Here is a 25,256-nt window from a genome sequence, read left to right on the forward strand (position 1 = left end):
TCGACAAAGAAAGGATCAGATCTGGGCAATCAGGGGCAATTTGCCTTGGCTTTAACTCAAGCCTTTGAGAGACTGTAGTCATGTCTGTCCTATTATCAATCAACCATAAACAGCAGCAGTAAAGCCCTATTAGCAAGTTAAATTATTCAAGTGTGGCACGTGAACAAGTCCTGATTCACTGACCTGTTCTTAACCTGTAGTACATGAGGTAGCAGTTCTCTACACACACACAGAGGGAAAAACTAACAATGTAAGAAGGCAGAGGAAAAGACAAAAGAAGAAGAACAGGACTGTAGAGCCCACAATCTCTATAGAAAGTCTGTTTGAGTAATATAAATGCTTCATAAGAGCCATGAATAGTGTCATTGAATATGTATTTCTTTCATGCATCCTCTCCCCACATTATACTGCTGACATGCAACACCACATCAAATGGGATCAGAAACCAGGGCACGGCAGATAGACGCTAAAAGCCTTGTCACAGATGAGGCTCACATGCCTTCCATCAGTGTTGAATAGTAGACAAATAATAATGTTCGTGTAGTTTAACCGGTGAGGTGTGTAGAATTTAGTGATTTACTAATCCGCACACTAAGATGCATGATCACTCAGATACTGATCTTAATGTGCTGATAGGAACTCTAAATAGATAATTGGTGAATGGTGGATGATTTTTAATTTCACTGCTTATGATCTCAAATTACAGCCAGTTTTAATATATTGATAAGAAAACCAAGTTGGCAATGTAAATCTCCTCATGCGCATCGAGTGCGATAATTCCAATTTGACTGTTTATGCTTTGTGTGCACTTTATCACAATGTGCTGGCATGGTTGTTTATTCATTTACACATGCTGTATAGATGGAGGGCATACGGTGGAGGTGGGTAAAGCGTTATTTTAATGTATATATTATTATGGGCCAGGTGTTGTTTATATTCCTTATATGACTTACATTCAGTCTCCATTGTGTTATGTTACTGGACCTTTGTCCCATCTAACATTGGTCACAATATGAGGAAAATGCAGGACATCCCACTTAAAAAGAAAAAGCTTTTACTTTAGTATGAGTCTATGAAACTAATCTACTCAGTATTTCCCAAATCTAAAAATGCACTTGATGTCCAATAAGCTCTCAGCTGCAGACATAAAGAAATCCCTGCCCATCTGGGACACCAAACAATATATACAACAATATATATGGTATTGGGTTTGTGCTTGTTTCTGTGAAATGTGTATGCAGCTCTGTATCACATACAGAAGGGAGGAAATGATCCTTTTATTCCTGTCAGCGGTTGGATTGTGCCGACTCAGAAGTCTGGGCTAAATCACATAGGAAGAAAAGAGCTGGAGCAATGAAGCCAGCCAGAGACGAGCCTTCTGCTCAGCCACTGCTCAGCCACTGCTCTCTGTGCCTTGCTCCACATGCTGGATGCTTCTGACAGCTTTGCATTGGTTTTGATTAGCCAGGGAGCTCATGGTTTATGAATAGTAGCGGAGTGCTTGCTAAAAGGAAGAAATTGTCCTTTTTGCTTTTTGCACGATTCTCCTGCCTTTCCAGTATCCTGGCTGTCTGATTTGATCTAAATGGCAGCCATTATGTTGGCTTTGGTCTCAAGCGTCATCTGCAGCTCTCTTGACCTGCTCCATTAGCTTTGATGACTTGAAGGTTAAGTGCAGACATTTGTAGATTCCAGATTTCATTGGCTACATTTTAGTGCAAATGCACTTTATGTGCTTTCAGCACTGAAACACGCTGCTCTCCTCACTTGCTCTCCGTAATCCCTTTTATTTTCTGTAATCACTTATGTAAGTTGAATGACCCACAAAGTTAATGTTACTTACAGCCTTAAATAAGGCTAGAGGATCTTCTTTTACTGTATTTTATTATTCTTCAGTCCCTTTCTCGGTCATTCCCAATCCCTCCATGACATAACTTAAATCCTTAGGAGTGAATAAAGATAAATTAGGATGTTCTTCCCTTTGGTCCAGTAAGATAGATGGTTATAGGGTATCTGGACTTGCATGTTTAAACACCATGACGTCCAATAATTCAAATGATTTCATTTCTCTGTGTTCTGTTGTCCCAGCACAACGCCTTTGTTTTGTTTTTGTCGTCTTTAAAAAGAATCCTGAACAATTTATCATGTTGTCAAAACTGCCCGTGCGGGACCCGAGCTATACCAAATCATTTGCTAAAAATGCTGCTGTATGTGTTAAAACAGACATAAACCTTGTTGAAACTCAAATGTGTTGTTTGGGCCATAACATGTCTCTAAATCTCCTAAATCTGCTCTACGGGCCCCCCCCCTCTCCCAAATCCCTGCAACACTTTTTCAAGTTAATGCAACCCAAAGGCTCTATGTGAGAGTTTGTATAATGGTGGCTGCCTTCTGTCCTCAGAACAGAGCACACGGCACTCCATGTCTCACAACAACTGGGAGCAGCTGAATATTATATCATCATTTTGCTGTTAACCCGTGAGTAGCTCCACTGGAGAGGTACCAGGTATCGGGAGACATTTCAGTCCATCTTGGGTGATGAATTGTACCTTTTTTAAAACTGGAACTTTGAGATATTCAATATGCTCATTTGTTAATAAATGAAAGGAAGTAAAGTAGACTTCTTCTTTGGTACGAGACCGAATAGGAGAAGAGAAATACAAAAGACTGAAATTAACTTCCGATTGTGCTTCACGCTGGTAGAATGATATCAACTTTCACGTTAGCAATCCATACCGTATCACAGCAACAGCCTTATTGTCTCGTACAGAAGTGCACACAGTTTTTGCAAAGCACTCATTTTCTTGGCCTTTTCAGCTGGACGTCGTTTCCAGGAGAGAAAATATCTTTCTCTGCGACAGTAGATGATGTTTATGACAGAGCGGATGATACGTTTGGCCCGCTGCCAGGCTAATGGAGGGTGGGGTTAAAGTTGGGGTGCTGGTGGAAAAAGGGTGTTACTTGTGAAATTGTGTGTGTGTTGTGTATTTATGCTGTGTATTTTCTGAATTTATGTGTGTGTGTGTGTGTGTGTGTGTGTGTGTGTGTGTGTGTGTGTGTGTGTGTGTGTGTGTGTGTGTGTGTGATAGTGGGGTAGGACGGCTTAAAAGATTAAACCCCAGCCTGGCCACAGCGATGAGAGAAGACCCCTCCATGGAGCGCTCTCACTGCAGGGAGGCTTCTTCAGTGGCGTCCCATTTGCATGGCTCCCTGTCCTGCTCGGGGAATTAGCCTTTTCTTTTCCTTTCGTCCCTCCCTCCTCTTTGCACCTTGGAGAGAGTGCTTCCATGCAGCAGCAGCATTGCTCGTTGTTGAGGCAGACAATGGAGCGGAGTATTTAGGACACTTGGCAGGGTAGGCATGGTTGAGAGGATAGGGACACGGGCGGCTAAGTAGCTCATCTTGTCACATAGCCACTGGCATGATAGCTCTCCACAGCAAGGTAAGCACTGTGCGCTGTCACACCACACACTCTCCATGCCCTGATTGTTTTACTGCGTGTCTCTTTTATAGCTTTGTACGGTAATGGTTTTCCACTAATTGATAACCTCCTCCTCTTCTTGACCATGCAATTAAACAGGCTGTTAGTGGCTCCTTTTCTGATCACATTTTAACATTCAGTTTGTCAAGTTAATCTGTAGCCTAATGTTGGATTCACAGCCTCTAATCCAATAAGGGGATGAATGGGAAGTGTTGTGGGGAAGGCTCGACTTAGATTAATCTTTCTATTGTTTGCTATTCGCTGTTGCTACCCAATAAATGCATTCACACTTTCCCTCTCAGACCTTTCTTTGTGGAATCTGAAGGTATTGATTGTTTTTTTTTTCTCCGTATACTTCAGGATGCACTAATTGCAACATATGAACTGTTCGTCCTTATCTGCACAGCTTTGCCATGGAGTGTAACTGTCATTTAGTAATTACAGTTATTTACAGCGGAGTGTACGGCATTCAGTGAAAGCATGTCACCGCTCTCCTTTTAGAAGCCAATATCTTTATTGGACAGATGTGGCATGATGTAATTAAGCTGAGCACTCTTTCTCTACAGAGTGCAAGTCTCCTCTGACCTTTTTGCTTATATGGCACACTTTATCAAACATGATGTGACATACTTTCCATACTTGAAGGCACATATAGCGTTTCATATCTCGAGGGTTTCTCTTGAGCTTGATCCTACTATAGAATGTATCACACTCGTTGCACTGAAAGGTCAACACATTCCTGTGCTACGATTAATTACCTGGACATAAAAACAAACCGATTTCAGTGTTGTATGTAAAAGTAAAGTGTTACCTGTCCTGCATTTAGTTGGAGGAGAGAAGCATCTTTGGTGGCGTTTAAATATTTATTGGAATTAGACTCTCCTTTAAGCAAAATGTGCCAAATTGAAAGTAATTATCTTGAAGATTTTGAAGTCACTATCTATCATCGCATGAGGTAAAAACAATGGTGATTGATGCTCTTGCATTTGCAGTATTATGAACTGAGGAGTCTGTGGAGATATTCCCAGGCAGCAATATCAACAATACCTGCAATTACCGCTTATCGCCATAGTTAGAGTAAAGAGAAGGAAACGGAGATCTTGCAGGTTGTAACTGTAAGATGGTCTTTGTCCAGTCTATAGACACATACACATTTCTATAGACACTGTCAAGAAATGTTTGCTACGAGCAGAGTAAGGAAGTATTAAGAGGTGGCTCGCAGATCTTCTCTGTTCAATGTAAGCAGAGAGAATGATCAGATTTAAATATTTAAATCTATATATATTGATTGAATACTTGGACTAAACCAATAGATGTCTGCTACCTTCATAGCTCAGTAGTTGTTGAAGTGTTCATGACAGGCTCGTATGTGTTTTGTTTTTGGGTTAGGGTCCTTTAGGTCAAAGATTTAGAGAGGGAGTACGGAGATGAACTAATAGAATTTCTTATTTATTTAATACAATTGACTTTTTCTGTGCATATCTACATTTGTACATCAGTGTATTAATATAGCATATCATTAGTATTAATATATCATCAGTTTTTACTTGTTTTTTAACCTTTTCTACATAATTACCTTGTTTTCCCTCTATTTCCACTTTAAAAAAAGGTGTACCATTCTTTGAAACACTTAACAATAGCAGCATCCAATAGTTCACACGTAGGGTCAGATGAACGAAGAAGCCTGTCTCTGCCATGTGGTGTGCAGCTAAAAAGCCACTTACAGAAATAGACATAGCCCAGGTGTAAATCATCTCTTTGGAAGCGTGTACTCACACATGATAGCGAAATGATCGGCTGTCATTACATGTTCTCGGTTTGTCACTCGCAGTGAAGAAACGGCACCTAATGATGGCGTCCTCGTTGCCTGACAGTGAACACACTCACACCGGGACATCAAAGGCGAAAGTTGTAGTCATCTTTATGATTCAAGTCACGTGTGTGCTACTTCCCCCTCTGCATTAGTTCACAGACGTTACCTGATTTGAGGTTAATGTAATTCATACAGCCATCCAGCTCCAGGTTTCAGGGATTGAATGACTGCTGTCATTGATATTCAGGTCAGCTGAGGCTGCGGAGCCTGTGTGGCCCTGGGGGGGGCATTGTGTTGACTGCAGGGGTTGGGATAAATAGCTTACATTAGCATGACTGCGTCTATTGGGGGAGAGACAGAGATAGAGGGAGAGAGAAGGAAAAGGAGGGAGGGAGGGAAGATAGAGAGAGAGAGAGATTGACACAGTGAACGGGGCATGACTGGATCATCTGCAGCTGGATTACATCACGAGTAGCACTGTGCTGCATACTGAGACATGCTGTCTGTTCTCAGGAGCTATGGAGGTGTTTTTGCAGTGGATGGATAAAAATAACAGTTGGATCGCACACAGCACAACAAGCAACAGCCTGAACAATTAATACACACTTACATATCACAGTTTTACCCAAACATTATTCAATGCAACACCATATTTGTTTCAGGGGTCAGTATACTTTACAGTCACAGTATATTTTTAGGGGTTGTTGGGATTCGACGGGACCTTTTTCTTTATCTTCTTTATATGAATACAAAGGAATTATTGGACAGTTTCTCTTTTTTTAATGGAACAAGGTGAATGGGATTTGTCTCTTCTATTATTAAGTCATTATTAAGTAAGTGAGTGAGTTCTGACTGCAGAAGAAATCAAGCTGTTACATTCTGAACAATAAGGTTAGTCTTTCTTCTGAACCAGTTCCTGCTTAGCAACAGGGGGGCTGTGCAGCACAAAGCGTGTAGAGAGCATCTTTATCGGCAGGTGTGTGTGTGTGTGTGTGTGTGTGTGTGTGTGTGTGTGTGTGTGTGTGTGTGTGTGTGTGTGTGTGTGTGTGTGTGTGTGTGTGTGTGTGTGTGTGTGTGTGTGTGTCTTGGGGTTACTGCTTTATCTGCCGGGTAATAAGCTCGGAAAGCCTCTGTCTGTATCCTTTATTTGAGTGAATCATTCTGTCGGTCTTCTGGGAGATAAAAAGCTGTTTGTCTGTAGCCAAGTCCAGTCTTATTTTCCACACAGAAAGAGTGCATATATCTTAGAGCGCAGGTTGAAGACACACTGGCTGTGTGTGTGTGTGTGTGTGGCACATTTTGGAATCAAAATCAATGATTTTGTCATGAATATTTCATAAGTTAGCATAAATGTATCACCACTGCTTTGTGGTGAAATAACACTGATTCAGCATAAAAAGTGAAGGGATCACAGCTTGTGTTTCATTCTGGGAACTGTGCTCAAACACAGTGTGTTGTCATATCAGGTGTCTAAACTCATCCAATGTGATACACTTTGTGCTTTCTTCTATTTCTTGCTTTCCATTTGAGAGAACATCATGTCAAACTACATTTCTCAAGTGAGCACTTTGAACACCAAGCAAAAATGTTGTATAGAAATATGTAGAGAAAGTAGAGTTTAGTTGGTGACACTGTTTGCAGTCATTTACTTTTAAAAATAGAGAGACTTTGGCAGCCTGTAAGAAGGAGCCGCTCTTTTGCATGCAAAACTTGTTTTCAAATGTGCTTATCTGAATTATTGATTATGACAAATGTAGTTATCAAACTTCCCACATGCTTCAGTAGAAGTTGTTGTACTGGGCAGCAGCTGTCAGACATGTCTGTGTATAATTATAATCAGAATAAAATCAGCAAAAAGCAGCAACTGCTCTCAGCAGGCTCAGGATAAACAAAGCTAAGAGATTGAACAGCAATGCCCTTTAAACCACAGCTGCCTCTCGCAGATGACGTCTAATATCTCACTGTTTCATCTTAATGTAATCTGGATCAATATTCCTCTCCCTATCTTGCATTCCCCCCCCCCCCCCCCAGTAGCATTTGGTGATGACACTAAATCCTAAAAGATGAATGATGTTGGAATGAGTGGAAACCTTGTTAAAATTGGATTCCACATATAGTTGCTCAGTATAAGCAGTAATACGCTGCCCAGCGACTGTGATATGACAAAATAAATAAATTGCACGTTAACCAACAGACCCTCTTCTAATATTTAAGGAATAGTTATGCTTATTTGTTTTCTTGCTGAGAGTTAGATGAGAATATATTAGTCTAAACATGAAGCTATAGCCAGCAGCCTTGGTTGCAGCTGTTTTCCTTTTGTTTCCAGCCTTAACAATAAACTAGGCTATCTTCACATCTATCATACAGACACAGTGGTATCAATATTCTCATCTTAGTCTACTCTAATAATCATTTAAGCCGTAGTACAATCAAAACGCATGAGATGTATAGTACAGTCGTCACGAATAGGGGAACTAGCTATGAGACCAAAACCGTGTTTTGTACCGTCTTTAATCGTGTACTGTAGTTAAGTGAGGGGTACGAGAGGAAACGTTGTCGTTGGCTTCCCCACAGAGAAGACGTCTCGCCGATTTCATGAATAGTATCAATGTGGAGTTCACAAGAGGTTAGTGCAGTATCATGTACGCCTCTGCACTAATGTGTCCAAAACTGATGCATTCACGTTCGCCTATCTAAAGTATGTTATTAAAACAGCGCTGTCAGTCTCAATGAGTCCGCTCGCTGTGTTCAGAGATAGAACTGCGTCCGTAGCAACAGTCCTGTTAGTCATAGCTGTGTTGTAAAGAAATAACCGTTTGTAGAATGTCATAATTGACCAACCAGAATCAAGTGTTGAACAAGGTTGTGTAATAAGAGTAAGTTAATGTTAGAGTGCAGCTGGGCTGTGGAGTGTAGCACGAGTAAAGCAAAGGATTAATACAAGGCTTTGGTTGAGCACTTGATCCGACCTTCATGGTGATTCAAGTCCTGCTCGCCCTGTCGGGGTTCATTTCCCCATAATGACCGGCTCTCAGTACATTATAATATATGGTAATTCTTTAACTCTGACACTGAATGTAGATGGATATTAAAAAAACATATTTTCAAAGACTCAAAGGGGTTCTTCCTAAGGAGGCGCAAAAACCTACGAATTTAAGAAAACCCACATGGGGAAGCTAAACTGTCCAGCCAGTGTGATTAGTTATCCAATACATCGGTTTTAAATATTTCCAGGCTTCGACTTGTGCTGCTGTAGCATCTGAAGAAGCAAGAGAGGATCAGGAAGGGATGTCTAGCTAATGAAGAGAGAGATGGATGTATGGAGCTGTATGTATGTCATGTATTTGTCACAAAGTACTTGGTAATTAAAATATTTGCAGTGGAGCACTTAATATACAGTATTTAATCATTTATTTAAGCACTGCCCCCCCATCCACAACTCTACTGCTAGAGATGTTTATGAAATTCAGACATGAGTTGCATGCTGCAGTAGCTGATGCTGTGCAGCGCTCATCTTCAACTGATTAAGACCAATCCAGCGTTAACCCCATCTTGACTTCACCTCGCAGGATTACTGCAAATCTGTGGTTAATGACTGATGGTTGTGACGTTGGTGGGGGGTTGTGTTTGTGTGTGTAAGGGAAGGGGTGACAGTGATGGTGGTAGGGGGGGGGGGATTGTAGGAGAAACGTCTTGTTTTTGAAGTCTTCCACTCTGACCGTTCCCCTCATCCTCCAGCCGATCCTCTTCTCTCTCTGCCTCTCCTCCCCCACGTCGCTGGATCTGCCCAAGGCGATAAGAGAAGACGCTTCTCTAAAGTTACCCACTTGATTATGCAGCACACATCAGGCCAAGAACAGAAAAGGAGGGGTTTCACTCACTTTGACTTAGCCTTAGGTGCCCCTAGGGCGTTATGGGGTCAAGATAAAAAAGCTCAAATACCAGTACTGGCCATTGAAGTGCAGCAGAATCTGCCCCGAGCAGCCTCTTCTCTGTGTATTATGCATTTCTGATGTCAGAGCAATGAGGCTGAGAACTCTTAAGGGGAGTAGAAGAAGAGAGAAAGACATTGAAATTCTCTGAGCAAAACAAAGCTGGGAATGGGGGGGGAGAAAAAAACCTTGACAAGAAAAAAACAGCAAAATCAAACCCCAAGCTGTAATAGCTCTGGCAACGTCCAGGGTGTGATTTATGGGTGAGAAGAAATGGCCTTGTTTGAGGGTTGTTACGTCTGCGCCTTGTGATTTACTGTGACTGAAGCGCTCTCATCACGTGCATTCAGGCTGCTACGGTAGGACAGGAGAGGTAGGAGGCCCCATTAATACTGATTATAAGAGCATGCTGCCTTTCTGTGTGGTGCTGGTCTGATGTGGTTTTTTGTATACACTATATCAAATCAGTGACAGTTCTTAATGGGATAGATGGGATTGGTTCTTTCACCATATACATATATACTGACGCTATAATGAGGCTCCATGTCTGCTCCCTTAATCTCTTAAGTGCATCTATTAAGCTCATTTATGATTAATGAGTTACAGTAATGATACAGTAGCAGTTTAGCTGTAGAGTAAAGTACAGAGAGAAGTTATTGTAACTTAATTTGAATGTAATAGATGAGCAGAGAACCCTATGTAGTCTTCGTTCCACAACAAAACTGTTGTTCCAGAGTATAATTAGTGCATAGTTTCATTGGTGGTCACAAAAGACCCCCCGCAGCACACTAAACTGCTCCTTTTGAAAAGGTGTTGCTAGGATACAGGCCAGCGCGAAGATGAAACCCGCTCTGTATTGCTTTCCTGCAGCTGTACAGCTCGGACATTATGTCCAACTTATCGGGCGTGCGGTGTAGTTGTGCAGTGTGTCTGCTCATTTGTCTCAATTCATTTGTCTGTGCGTATCCGTGCGTATCAGTGTGTATGTGTTTGGATGTTTTCGCCGCACAGTAAAACTGCAGATTTGTTTGTGCCGGCATATTACATGGAGCCTCTTCGCTTCTCTTTCTGTTATAAGACTCCCATTTGTCTGGTGAGCTGAGATCTCAATTCTGCTGTCACACCTCTGAGTCTCCGCCAGCTGACACCTCAGGCTGTGCACAAAGAATCGATAGTGTCTGCCTCATGTTCAATTACACTCTAATCAACACACGCCAGTCCAGCACGACCTGGGAGAAACTGTGCTACCGGTCGATTACTATATAAAGGTGTTAGATTTGGTTGTGAGTTTTGACAGCGTTAGCTCCAAAGAGGGTGCACAGGTTGTCAAGCACTGAAAAGGCATTCAGAGCGACTGACTGACGAAACTCATGGTGTGAATGAGATTTATTCTCCACATTATTTCTCTTTCAGCCCCTTAAAACGTCAAAAGACTTAATAATGATGCTGGGAATTTACACACTTTGTTGTCATCTGCAAGCTGCCACATAAGGTTCTTTCTTTAATGATGAGCCGAATTGTTTGTTTAATTGTGTACGTGAAATGTGTTATTCGGTTAGTTGGCTACGGGTCCATTGGAAGTACTTGTCACAGTACATGAGCTGATCTGTGCCTCTGTGATGGAGGGCTTGTGCTATGTTTAATAACACTGATTATTCTAAACACACAAAACATTATATGAAGGCAATGCATTCATTTAAATTCAAATGTTCTCATCCATCATGGAGAAACCGTTCTTCCTCTCGTAGCTGTCGATGCTCTTGACTCAGACAGCTGTTGCTTTTCATAATGTGTTACTGGGCGTGATGCTGAGGCCTGGTGCAGTGCTGGTGGTTCCTGGTGTGGTGTTAACGTCTTGGGGGCGGTGAGTAAGCAGCGAGGTGCCTGCTCAGCTGAACCAGCGCTCAGGGTTTTTGTGGCGCGACTGTCAAAATGTCATCGGGCGTCAACCTGTCAAGGAGCTCGTGCCTCGGAGGCTGACAGGAAGCAGAGACACGGTAAAGACGCTGCGGCACTGTCTGCCTGTGATCCACATGTAGGCAGGGATTGGCTTGTCATGTACAGTTTCCACATCACATACACAGAAAGGCTGACACTAATCTGCAACCTTTTTGATAATGAATTAATAGTTTAAGGCATTTAAGTTGTTACAGATGTTAAAGACTAGACAATTGATCAAATTGAAGAAATGAATTGAAAGAAATATGAACTACTAATAAAAGTAATTGTTAGTTGCAGCCCTACACACACATATTGTACCTGCTGGTCGATGGTTTCGGCTTGCAAATGGGAATGTACTTCTGGCTTGTCCTAACGTCTTACAATGCTCAACAAGCAAATCCTGCTTTGTATTTAACATTAGTTTGCTCTTTTCTATTGGGATGGAAAATCAAGTTTCAAAATACACAGTTCATTGCTTAACACACGAAAAAGCCTCTTTTTTCCGGGTGTATATTTTGGTAAATACTCCACTTGAAAGGGCAGTGGAGGTTGTATCATATATTTATAGAAATGTATGATTCATATGTATAAAAATTCACAGTACCGACTTACAATAAGATTTTCTTCTGTAAAGAGTTTCTATGTTTTGACGTTTCTCTCTCTCTCTCTCTCTCTCTCTCTCTCTCTCTCTCTCTCTCTCTCTCTCTCTCTCTTTCTATTCTCTTTTGTCTCCTTAAGGAAAACCAAGCAGTCCTGCTAATGTTCCATCAGCTGAGCTTCAAGCTGTAACCCCACCAGGTGGTCCTCACTTCAACATCATGCTGCACCTCACCCTGCTCCTCCATCTCCTGGTCCTCCCTCTCTCCCCTGCAGGTCAGTAGCACATTCAGCTGAAAGGGAATGGCTACATTTATTGGCAGACTTCTGATGCCACACTGAACCAACACATCTCCTTACTCTCAGCCTTATAAAGTATAAAGTAACATGATTGTCACATTCAATAGCTGTTAAATGTTTGTACGATCGCATGAGTCATTACATTTCTCAGCTCAGATCTACAGTTGAAATAGAAGCAGGTAAATAAGACTTATTTGGGCTCAGTGATGCGTTAAATATTGTAATTAGTTCAGCAGTGGAGGCAGTTTGCTCTGTGATGATTTCCTTTTCAAACATTGCTGGTGAGCAGCACTCAGAAATCCCTTTTGCTCATTTCGCTTGACTCTTTTTTTTACTCGTGTGTCCTTCACATTTGAGGTATCACGATGAAAAAAATCAATTTGTGAAAGATTAATTTGGCGCTTACAGACTGTCAATTGACTGTCGTATACTCGTAGAGCAACTAGTGAAAAACAGACGCACGCTTCATCACACAGGTGGCACGACGCAAGCAAGTGAAGCACACGGCAAAACTGGACTGTCGGGATGAATGGGGCACAAGAGAGAAAAGGTGCTAACTGCAAGCTTTAAAGAACGTAGTTAATATAATGACACTGGCAGTGAAATACAAACCTGATTTCATTGACGACAGTAAAGATGCCTTTTAATGTCAGGAGTAAATGAATGAAATCCGATCTTAATACTACAATACCACTTAGTACGACACAGCTGCAATGCTTCTGTGTATCTGATAGTCCAGGCTGGACAGCATGCCTTGGAGGGCCTGGAGTTCGCAGGTTTTCATTCCTTGTTTGCGATGCTGCTGTGCAATCAGCCGTGTTAGAAACGAAACAAAGTGGTCAGAAAACAGCAGGCCTGAAAATGACCTGTCTAAAAATAAAAATAAAAATACAACCCCTCCTGTGTTCCTATACCTTGGGCTATTCTCACTTTCAGATTGGATTTCACATGAACCAAAATAAAAAAAAAGGGGGGGGGGGGGGGGGAGCTTGGATTAGGGAATTCTCCCTGCTTCCCACCACATCTTTCTCAAACAGACTTTGAGGAGATTTATCCGTCTTTCTTTTCCTACATGGTGAGTTCAACAAAGGTTTTGGCAGCACTACAACTAAAGCTTAGAATACCCTGCTGAACATACATCTAGAAAAGGAATGGGCAGAGAAATGCTCCAAAAACACCACGTACACGGTTGCACACGTGCACTCAGTATATAGAGTTCCCGTATGGCTGCTCTATCTAAACGGACAGCAGCCAACCAACAGACTCGGGTCGTTATCCCGGGGAAAGAACATTGGCTTGACGTTTTTGTTTAGCCCCAACAAGAATGAAGTTTGATGGTTAATATGACATGTTATGACAGCAGAAGAAAAGTGTAGCACACACTATCCTACAACTAAAGTATAGAGTGTGTGCATTTTCTATGGCTAAGAACAAGAGTACAGAATCTAACAGTCGGGAATATTGTTTAATCATCAGGTTGGTGGTTGGTCATGATGGTTTTCTGCCTTCTGTTAATGTACATTTGAATGCAGCATCAGCGAGTATTGAACCCACATTCATTCAAGTGTTATTATTAAGTAGTATCATTCAGGATGTAGTGTATTCCACAGAGATGGCCCTCAGCCAAAGGTAATCTTCCAGTCCAAAGCAGGGTTTCCAGACATTCTTCCTATTCTCAGCAGCAAGGAGGGATTCTATCAAAGACCTGCTCCTCTCTGAAGAAACTCTTATGAAGGTGCATGATCTGTTTTGATCTTTTGTTTCCTGTGAGAAGTGAGAGAAGAAACACCTGCCGTTCAGTAACGCAGGAAGTAATTAAAATAGAAATATCAGCGTCACGGTTCAATATGTTGACACCATTTCCTTTTAACTGTTACAGATGCCTCAATGCACGGGGAGGTCCCCGACTTTTATGGAGGTAAGTCTGATTCTAATCCTAAATGATGATGGTTTCTTGTTCCAATTCCATAAAAAAACAAAACTTCCTGGACTTTTATTAAACATTCATTGAGTAAACATCACCGTTTCTCTCTGCTGAATGTTTGCCGGCCCAATTAGTGTCGCCAAGAAACTCCGCCGCTTACTGCGTGTGACGCGAGAGAGTCTAATGTAAATGTAATTATGAGATTCCACCCTACATTCATGCAATTAAAAGAAAAAACTTCAATCATGTGTATCCAAAGATTTCTTGTGTGGCGCATAATTTAGCACAAAATATTCATAAAAAGTTATATCAGTGTTGATAAGGTTTTAAGATTGAGGCTGGCCAGGAGGTTACAGAGAATGTTTAATAACCAGACTGTCACATGGTTGTGTTTTATGATAAAGTGCCCCTGAGGACTCCTCGCTGCTCATTCAAACCAACACCATACGAGTAAATACCTGAAATGTGAAGATTAGAGGACTTATTCCTATTTGATTTATAGCCTTCAAGCCAGAGACAAACAAGCTGCATCTGTTTATTGGTGAGGCTGTGGCCTTAGAGGTCGGACGAGGAAGCAGGCTGTGATTCATCAAGGCTTCGTCACTAGATATGTTTGAAAGGCTTGTGACTTAATGCATTAGACTGTCAAAAACTCCTCTTGCCCAAGAGCTGTTACTGGAATAAAGTGTTGAGTTCCAGTTTGTTCCTAATAATAACAACACTCAGCATCGACAGTAACTTCGTTGTCTGTTCTTGCACGCCATCAGATGTTTTTGATTCTCATAAAAAGGCAAATACGCCTCGCTGTCCAAAAGGGGCTGCTTTTGTGTTGCACAATTTCCTGTTTTTGTTCAAATGTCTAATCTAGTGCACATGTGATGTATTTTCATGGAAATTACAGCCCTCTCAAAAAATGAACAATGCAGTAAAGCTACAGTATTACGAAATGATAACACTTCATCACCTCCTCCTTAATTAATTACACTATTCAAGCTTTTGTGGCGCTGTTCTACTCATTTACTGACATACAATGAAAACCAAACAAAAGAAGTATGTCAGATCCATATGGGCTTCAGTTGCAGCTCGGCCCGTCTTCTGCCCACTGCAGCCCCTGAGGCGGTAAAACTACAATAATGTCTGCCTGTCTGGATGCGTTAAGGGGCAGGCAGTGACAGATGGCTTCCTTTCTGATGCTCCACCGTAGGATATGACTAATGAAAATCTATCTAGAGGTCATGTTTCATTCACATGTTGCTATTTCTGGATGTTTCCTACTTGCAGATTTGTCTTCATCCTAATGGAGACGGTTAAAGTCCGAGACATCGCCCTGAACTGCTGATGATGGTCATTAGAGCTAGAAACTGTATTAGAGCTGCCATGCCCCATTGTTAGATTGGTACGACGGATGATACAGAAAACTCATAATATTTGGTCCTGTGATTCATTCAAGCACCCATTTAGAGATATTAATTGTTATACATGTTTATAATATACATCATTTCTTATATTCATTTAATTCTTTATTTTAAAGATTGTTTATTGTCCCAGGGGACACATTTAGAGTTTTGGGAACTATGCTTATTCGCTCTCTTGCCAAGCGTTAATTTGAGAAAATAGATTTCCATTTATGCTGCTTTTCATTTCCTGTTTGCTAAATATGCTAAAGCAGCCAATTAGCTTAGCATAAAGGCTGGAGACAAGGATAGCTGCTCATCCTACCAAATGTAAGAAAATGAGCAGAACCAGCAGCTAGAGAGCACAAACAAACATGTTATATGTTGTTTATTTAATCTTTTGCAGAAACCAAAGTGTGCAAATGACAAGTTGAGGTTTTACAGTTGGACATGTGCCACACTCACAGTCGCTTTGAGGTTGCTGGGCAACCAGCAGAGACTGCAGGAAATCACTGAGCCCAGCCAAGAAAAAGTCCAGAAATAGTCCATGTTGATCTTTTCATCTAACACTCTGCTAGAAAGTAAATTAACATATTTCCCAAAATGCCTTTAAATGTGTTGGCAAAGGGGGCAAAAGGAAAATGAAATCCTTAAAGCACAAGTGATGTGATGTAAACATGACAACAGAGAGGTGTGGCTCTCTCTCCAGCTCCAAAACGACTGTGTGTAGATCTCTATTGATAAAATAATAAATGAGAATTTCTACAATGTAAAGCAGGTTTTACTTCGGTATCTTCAGAAGATTTGTTCCGTGCGTGTTATTCTCTGGGAGAGAAGTGAAGTGGCGGCAGACTGTCAGCGAGGGGTAAATTGGAAAAAAGGAAGGCTTGCTGATTTGTTGCTTGGGAACACGTCGTGATGCAGCTTGCAGGTTGAAGGATTCAGAGAGGACAGGAATCATTTTTGGAAGTCTGTCTTTTGGTTTGTTTTTCAGCATTTTACTCTTTTCTTCTCCACGAAGCGTCGACCGTCGATGACTTGTTACAGTCTGTGTGCCTGTCACCTCCCGGACACGTTGACATTATCTCCGCTGAATGTTTCCGATGCTGCGCCCGTCACTCAGAAACACTCTAGACTCCAGTGTTTAAGGTCAGCTCTGGTAACTGTGTGAAAATGCTGCTCAGGCTTTATAATTTCCAACGCTTTTGTCAAACTTGGACAAAGATGAAGGGCGTAGCCACACGAGGAGGCAGAGTCGATTCCACACTCCTCGAAGGTCAGAACATTGCGTGGGTGGCTTCACAGCTGGGATGCACTGCAGAATCCCTCGTCTCTTACAAGTGACCTGCTTATCATTCAGCCCGTAGCAATGTTAATGCCCATCTGATCACTCTGCTGTTACAGCGACAATCATCGCCTGCAGGCTTGGACCAAGGCTGGGAAAAGTTTGCAGTTTTCACAACATTAAAAAGTATCAAAATGTCAATAAAGACTCCTAGAATCACTTCTCCAGCTATACAATCTGTACGTTTAACTCATATTTAGCCAAGAAATGTCTGAGTACACTCCTCTCAAGCCTCAGGCATGACCTGGTTGAGCTTTGAGCTGGTGGGTGTTGTAGTTTGAGTGCCTGCCCTGCAGTGTGTTCAAAGTTTCCGCCAGTCGATTCGACAGGAAATGTATCTGCTAACTATTTTGATAATAGAATAACTGTTTTAGTATTTGTTTTTACGCAAAGATATTGTTATAAGAATGTGTAGTTCATAGTGCTGGTTGCAGATTTAAAAGTTTAACAGGCCTTGGAGGATGAATTGGAAATTGGTCAGTAGATTCATCGATAATGAAAATGAGTGTTAGCTGCAGTTCAATTGAAAATATGAAGAATTGAATAAGACGTGGATGATTCTGCACAAGTGGTCTGAGAAGTTTAATGCAGTGATGCACTTTTAAAGTCGATGTTTATTACCGCAGCAGAATGTATTCCACATTAGTTTGTGTTGCCGCCTGTGAAAACACTTGGATTCAAAGTCACCATCTCATATATGTCCCGTTTGAATACCTCGAGTCTGTTGCAGCCGTCATTTCGGAGAATAATTAGTTTGACAGCAGTTTTGATTGCACAGCTGGCACCACACTGAGCACTCACTGACTGACACTGACTGCTGGATGGCATGGAAACACGAGTTGGGTTGGCAGCAAAGCAGAATAATTATTTATTCAATATATAAAAATTCAAAAAGTAGATCTCTACCCCAGGGACAATTTAGGTCAGCCACTGTGGCTCATTATTTGACTCAAGGGCTTGTGGGTAATTATTGCTACACTGTGCTTTTGGTGCCTCCAGGAAACAATATGTTATCTGTCCCACTTGGACACTCTTGGTCATTCAAACAGACCATGCTGCAGATGTAGCTCACAGCTGTGTGGTAAAGTTAAATTCATCAGAGGATTACATTCGTCTGGGATTTGGCTCATTATGTCACTTAATTATGTTTTCGATGTGAAACAAAAACACACACAAAACATTTTATTTGGCAAAATGGGAAGTGCAAGCCATGAAACAAATTGGACAGATTGCAGTTGTTTTATATTCATGTGTTTTTTTTTTTACCGTTTCAAGGAAACAAGTCATGCACCGAAAATAATACCTGAAACCTCAATGAATAATTGATGTCTCATTAGAAACTGATGCTAGAGGAGAGAGCAGCATCCTCCTTTAAAATCACACTTTCATAGTATCTTACATTCAAATGAGAGTTCTTCAGTTGACTAGAAGTCTGTGTTTAATAATGGTGTGTGTGTGTGTGTGTGTGTGTGTGTGTGTGTGTGTGTGTGTGTGTGTGTGTGTGTGTGTGTGTGTGTGTGTGTGTGTGTGTGTGTGTGTGTGTGTGAGTGTGTGAGTGTGTGTGTGGGGACTCTGATGAACTGTTTTGATTTTCACACTTTGATGAAAATGTATGTTCCTAATTAGATGCATTCATTCAAAACTGCAAAGTGAAATATACAGCCAGTTTTATATATATATATATATATATATATATATATATATATATATATGTATGTGTGTGTGTGTGTGTGTGTGTCTTTCTTGCCCTTTTTGTACAGATGTGGTTTTCCTTGTGAGGAGTTTCTGTGCTTATTTGTTTGTTTTTTGCTTGTGTGTGTGTGTGTGTGTGTGTGTGTGTGTGTGTGTGTGCGTACATAATGACTTGCTTGTTAAACAGGGCATTTCAGTGCATCCACAGTCAAGTATTGTTAAAAGAGGAAACAGAGAAGTGTTTTATGCAGGGAAAAGAGAACCTGAGAGACACTCGGATACAGAGAGAGAGAGAATTAAACAGAGATTGAAACAGAGATATAGCTTTGGAGAGTTGGAAAGAGATTCTCTGTGTTTTGGACGAAACATAGAGAGAGAATACTCTAGGCAACTGTGGGTGGGAGGCTTTGAGAGATGAAGAAAGAGAGCGATGATTTGAAAAAAAACCCAAGTATCACAGTCTACAGCCATGTTGGCGTCTCTCTGAAGCTGTACTTCTGCAAAGTGGTGCTTTGAGCTCACAATTACACTGCTACACACACCGTTATACCTTCAGCAGGTATAATGTTGACACTTTCACTATTTGTGGCAACATTTGCTAACCAGCTCTAAACAGGCTGTTTCAGGTTCAGGCTGATGTAGATGTTTTAGTGTTGCAAGTCATGAAACCAGTGATGGTCGAAATGAAAATGAGATCTTACGATGGTACTAGTTATTGCAGTTCGGCTGCCGCCTGTGGCTCGTGAGGTAGAACGGATCGTCCATCGGTGGCTACTCCGATCCGCATGTCGAAGTGTCCTTGGACAAGGTACTGAACACCAAATTGCTCCCAAAGGCAAAGCCATCGGTGTGTGTGTGTGTGTGTGTGTGTGTGTGTGTGTGTGTGTGTGTGTGTGTGTGTGTGTGTGTGTGTGTGTGTGTGTGTGTGTGTATGTGAATGAGTGAATGTTAACATGCAGTGTACAAGTGCTTTGAGTGCTCGGAAGACTAGAAGGGAGCTATATAAATGCAAGTCCATTTACCATTCATCCTGAAGGCGACCTGTCTGTCCTCATTTTTGGGATAATCCATTCAATAGTTTCACTCAAAACTAAAAACGGGTTCATCCTATAGGCATCATGGATATCTGTACAACATTTTAATGCAATCCATTTAGTAGTTGTTGAGACATTTAACTTAAAAACGTGAACATCATGGTGGCGCTCTGGGGGTCCGTACATATCTATGCAGAATGTCATGGCATCCAACAATTGTTTAAATATTTCAGTCTTGCCCAAAGTGGTGGACTGACCGACTGACATTGCCATCCCTGGAGCCAAGTAGCTAGCATGTAGCATGTAGCATGGCTAACTAGAGAGTTACAAGATCTTCAAAATGGAAGTATTTGTAGAAGGAAATCCAGGAAAGAGGAGCAGAGCGTGACAGTAGGATGTGGGCGAGACAGATGAAGTAAGGACACAGGAAAGCCAGAGAGAGTTAGATACAGAGAGACAGAGAAAGTGAATCGAGGCAGAGAGAGTGCAAGAGGCCTGCGTGTGTCTCCAGGCAGTGGGCCCTTATGTGGCCTGCTTCAACACTCCCCTTCACCATCTGTCACAACCCGCAATACAGGGAAAGGAAAGGAAAAGCACCAGTGCTCATCTCTCCAACTGCTATTCCAGCACTGCACCAGAGCCTCATTGGCTCCTCTCCTGCAGTCCACACATATATATTTCATATTTAAATGCAAAGCATTTATGTGACACTCATGCAGCACAATCTCAATACAACAGTAGAACAGTGTCACCATATTCTCTTTACTCTGTCCATCCCTGTTTCTTTCATTTCCTCTCTTCTTTTTTCTTTCTTCCTTTCTTATTCCAAGAACTACTTAATTTGCCTTCCATCGGCGCCACAATGCCCCATTAATAGTATGTTTAATTCTGTCTCAGCCAGCAGTTATTCAGAATCCTTGGGATTTGCGTCAAGCACTCACACACACTGCTGGAGTGTGTGTGAGTGGGAGTGGATCCTGTCTCCTAACATCTTAATTCCTGCCTCCTGGTTGGCCTGTCCTGGTGCAAGATGGGTACAGCTAACTTGTGTGGTTACAAACCGGTTAGGATTATAAGATTTATAATTCCTTTTGCTTCCGTACAGCAAAAGAAGAGAAATATGCATCTGGTGTATAACTACACAGTATAGGAGATTAATGTCCTTCGATTGTCAAGCACTCACACGTGTTTGACTGCTGGAATTTATACAAACATTGCTTTATTTTCTTATTGTTCTACACAAACATATCTTCCCGTTCTTTGTGGGAGTAGTGAGAATGCATCTTTTGTTCAGGTTTCTAAGGGTTGCTCACTGTCAGTCAATATGACATTTTCAGAGGTAGTGAAAGCGCAAATGCAGGCCGGGTTAGAAGGAGCGAATAGAAGCAGGATATTACTGTCTGAAAGAGCGCGCTTCTCCCCATTGAGGTGTCAGCTGTGCTCTCTTAGAACTCAGAGACGCAGGGGAATAACAACACACATGTGCACTTACACATTCATACATGCCTCACATTTGTAATTCTGCAGTCACCTACACACACTCTTGATCTGAGAGAATAATCAGCTTTTGGGAACATTTCACCTCATTGCTTATTCATAGCATTGTGTTTATGTCTTATTCATGCCTCTGCTCACGATTTCTGTCTGTTCTAATGAGTAATTGGGGCTAATTGTACGTGTGTGTTGACGATGTAAAAGGCAGATTGAACCAAGAAAGGCATTTTCATCAAGGAGACTCAGGATTGGCCTGTGCATCTGCTCCACAGCACTGAGGATGACACAAGCACTCTGAAAGGGGGGGGGGGGGTTGGATTATGCTAAATCAAGATAGCATTTCCAGTTCCAGGAATTGTATTGGCTTGTAACAATATCATATCCACTGGTAACAGATGAATGTGTCACTGTGGTTTGGCACCTGAGTGAGCACATCTCTGTCATAATTAGTGCGATGTTGTGATTTGGAATAAAGCCGGGGCTTATACTCCGCATCCTGCTTGAATGAGAGTTTGACAGAAACCGCGGATAATTTTAGATGCAGCTACAACCAGGATTTCTCTGAAAGCGGCTACTAAGCAACAGAGGTGTGTGCGTGAAAACCACAAACCAGGCTGAAATATCAAAAGGCAGGAGCAATCTCACAGTGTAGTCAATGTGTTTACTTACATCTGAAGCCTGCTGTCTCGGCCCCAGAACTTCCAGACAGATACTGAGCCTTGATATTTCCTGTTTGTAAGTATGACCTAGCTTGTCGTTTACCCCTGGTGTTGTGTGTTTCTTGTCGGCAGACGAAGCCACAGGTTACGGCCCAGTGTTTGAGGAGCAGCCGGTGGAAACCATCTACCCAGAGGAGTCGCCCGAGGCGAAAATCACCATGAGCTGCCGGGCCCGCGCCAATCCACCTGCCACATACAAGTAACATATGTTCCCCATAAACCCAGTCTCATTACTGCCTGCTGTGCATTCTGTGTGCCTCCCATCGCTCGCCGTCTCTCATGCTGAATTCAGACTGTTTTAGGATCTGCCTGTAAATGGCAAGGTCACGAAGATGTTGATCTTCACCTCCAAGGTTTATTATGTGTATGTGACCGTGGCAGTGCATTATTCTGTCTGTATCATAAGTGTGTTGTTAGCAAACAACCTGCACAACTCATTTTATCAGCAGCAGATGTATCCCCCCCCCCCCCCCCCCCCCCCCCCCTCATACAATTCAACAATAATTTAAAAAGCCAAAATATGACACGCGAGAGAAAAATGAATAACAAATATGATGTTGTTCCTGCAGCAGCACAAACAGCGCTGCCGTCGCGTCTCCACCTCATTGTGCAGCTCAAAATGTAAAGTGTTTTGCATGATCTATTTCAATTTAGATGTAAATGTATGTAAATGATATTGCTTGGCATCGTGCAAATTGGCTTCACTGTCAGAGAGCCCAGAATTAGATGTCGGAGTGGAAGGAATAAGCTTTGACCACAGCTGGTATTAAGAGTTTAAGAGGGTTCATCTACAGTACAGTCCATTATGCATTTCACAACACATACATTTTTTATTGGTAAATTACAGTATATGCAGACTTTTATTGCAAGAAAGAGAAACTGTAAAGCAGACTGCCCCGCCACGAGGGGCCACATAGTAGTGATGTGCTCCTGTATCTTACTTTACACAGACTGCTTTCACAATGCACCGCTGTATTGACCCTCGTCGTTTCCCTTGCAGGTGGATGCTGGACGGCATGGAGATGGACTTGGATGCGCAAGGCAGTCACTACCGTTTAGTAGGAGGCAACTTGGTCATCAGCAATCCCATCAAAACCAAACATGTAGGACAGTACTTCTGTTTGGCCACCAACATGTACGGCACGGTCATCAGCCGAGAGGCCTCAGTCCAATTCGGATGTGAGTGGCGAAGATGCAAACCCCCTTACAGGCCGCGATGATGTACAGTACCACGGAGATTTAACAGAGAACTGCCCCGGAGCTGTACTTTCATGCACATTGAGCTTGCTGAATTTGCAAGTGTAGCTGGGACAAATTATAAGTGGTGTGGAAAGTGCAATTTGTGAACGGTCTAACTTCATAATTCCATCACGGCTAGTGTGCTTTGAATTTAGCTGTGAACGTACAGCTAAATTCAAAGTAGTTCCGACCGTGTGACAATAGATTTGGAGTAGCTCTTGGGATCCGAAACTATCTTACGATTGATTTTTGTCTCTCTCAGACCTCGATCTTTTCTCATCGGAGGAGAGGGAGTCGGTGTACGTGAAGGAAGGACAGGGGGCGGTGCTGCTCTGCGCTCCCCCACCGCACTATCCAGGTACAGCATGTGATAGCCGAATGTGTGTCCTGCAAGGCTGTTCAACCTCCATCATCACGTAGCAGCAGCATCTGATTGAATGAAGTGGGCGGATGGAACGCTGACACAGTAGTTAGCAGTGTTCCCAGTTTTGATTTCTGGCTCTTTCTGTGTGGATATGTAATATTGCGTACCTTGATTGCGTGGGCTCCTTTCTTGGTGCTGCAGTCCAAAGCCATGCGAGTAGGGTCGACTGAAGATTGCACCTTCCCCATATATTTAAGTGAAAGTGTGACTGCTGAGGTAGTCATTAGACCTACTTCACTGTGAGCTTTTTTTATCCACATGGGGGATTTCATGACACTGATGAACCGATTATATGAAATGAACTAAAGATATTTTGTCCGCTGTCAGCTTGGGATTGAATTGCCCTTCTTAACGTCCTCTAACGGTGAAAAATAATGACATCACCGACTCTGTCACTGTCTCATTATGGGTTTTTTAAGCTTTTATTTGCAGTCATCCCCATGCTGGGTTTACTACTCCCTAATGAATGTAAAAGGGAAAGAATCCCAAATGTTTCCATCAGTCTCGTGTCTAGTTTAAGCTAATAGTCACTCCAAGGTTGTTGTTTGTTTTCCCTTCTTCTACTTGTCTGTATGTGGCCCCATTTTCTTAACAGCTCTCGTAGCGCCATTATTCAGCCATCGCCATCAACCCAAAAAAACTCTACACATATTTTCCATATTCATGCTTATGCAAATCGGTCAAACATAACAGTCTGAAAGCATTGTTAATGCTCCCTCCACAGCATCAGAATTACCTCAACAAGCCAATGTGCTCACAGTATTCCTCTATTATGCCTCTCGGCTAAAAGAATTAAAAGATTTCATCTGAAAGGTCAATAGATGCTTGAATAGTAAATTCCCCTCAGCACCAAAGAATGGTGCTATTTTTATTTTTGCATGTATTCAGATTATTCAAAGTGAGCCAGCTTCATATCCCTTCTGCTCTTTCCAAAGCTTTGTTTAGGCTCTTGATTGACAGGTGCCGCTTTGTCATGTCTTCTTCTGTGCAGCCGAGCTGTCATTCCGATGGATCCTCAATGAGTTCCCCACCTTCATCCCACTGGACAAGAGGCGTTTCATCTCCCAGATAACGGGTAACCTCTATATCTCCAAGGTGGACTCCACCGACAGCGGCAACTACTCCTGCATCGCGTCCAGCCCGTCCATTTCCAAAAGCGTCTTCTCCAACTACATCCCCCTCGTACCTCTGGCTGAACGTTAGTACCTCACTTCCTTCTTCCCATTGTCTTTCCGATTGCTTATCTCTGACCTTTCGATAAATTATGATTACATTAAAGCTGCTTCTTCACTTATACAGCCAGTGATCTTAAGTCAAAGTCTGGGTTGCTTTAATTATCCTATCACAGTATGATACTTGGTGCCACGATGAAAAACTAAATGTATTCACTGCAACGATGCCTCTCACTTCACCGTGCAATGCATTACTCGTGTTTTGATGTATGAAATGCACTTAAGCTCAATACAATGGTGAAATACAACAGAGGTAATGAATACATGTTTTTCTATAATAGCCAGAAATCCTTAAGAAGTGTTCGATAAAGAAATAGTATCCAGGCTGCTGTGAGTACAGAGCAGGAGCTCAAGTGTTTCCTAAAGCGATGATTTTCAAAAATAAGATAGGACTCTGTCTGGCTGCAGCAAAGTACCGCATTGATTTTTCCTCTCTGAAGCACCGTGTTTAATCACAAGAGTGCTTGTTTTAAATGTGATAAGGTCACGCCATAGTTGTTGCCTTTAAATTAGATTTATAGGAACGAATTAGCTCAGAAGAAAACTGAAGGCAGCATGTTGTGGAAAAAAAAGGGAACATGAACAGCCCCAGAGACCGAGATGACAAACTGAAGCAGTGCAGCTATTTATATATATATATATATATATATATATATAAGTGCAGCTATATATTTATTTGTGTTTGCGCGACCGAA

General features: G+C 42.0%; 1 protein-coding gene across 1 annotated transcript in view; it reads left to right on the top strand.

The window, feature by feature from the left end:
• Positions 1–25,256, top strand: part of LOC115009132 (contactin-1a-like) — a 62,290-nt gene that overhangs the window by 19,749 nt on the left and 17,285 nt on the right. The window contains 6 exon segments of the mRNA XM_029432909.1: positions 11,906–12,040; positions 13,944–13,982; positions 21,739–21,865; positions 22,667–22,845; positions 23,168–23,263; positions 24,321–24,527. Coding sequence (XP_029288769.1) covers positions 11,986–12,040; positions 13,944–13,982; positions 21,739–21,865; positions 22,667–22,845; positions 23,168–23,263; positions 24,321–24,527 — 703 coding nt within the window. The 5' untranslated portion in view covers positions 11,906–11,985.

The sequence above is a fragment of the Cottoperca gobio genome, chromosome 6 (genome assembly GCF_900634415.1).
Source record: "Cottoperca gobio chromosome 6, fCotGob3.1, whole genome shotgun sequence".
NCBI lineage: Eukaryota > Metazoa > Chordata > Actinopteri > Perciformes > Bovichtidae > Cottoperca > Cottoperca gobio.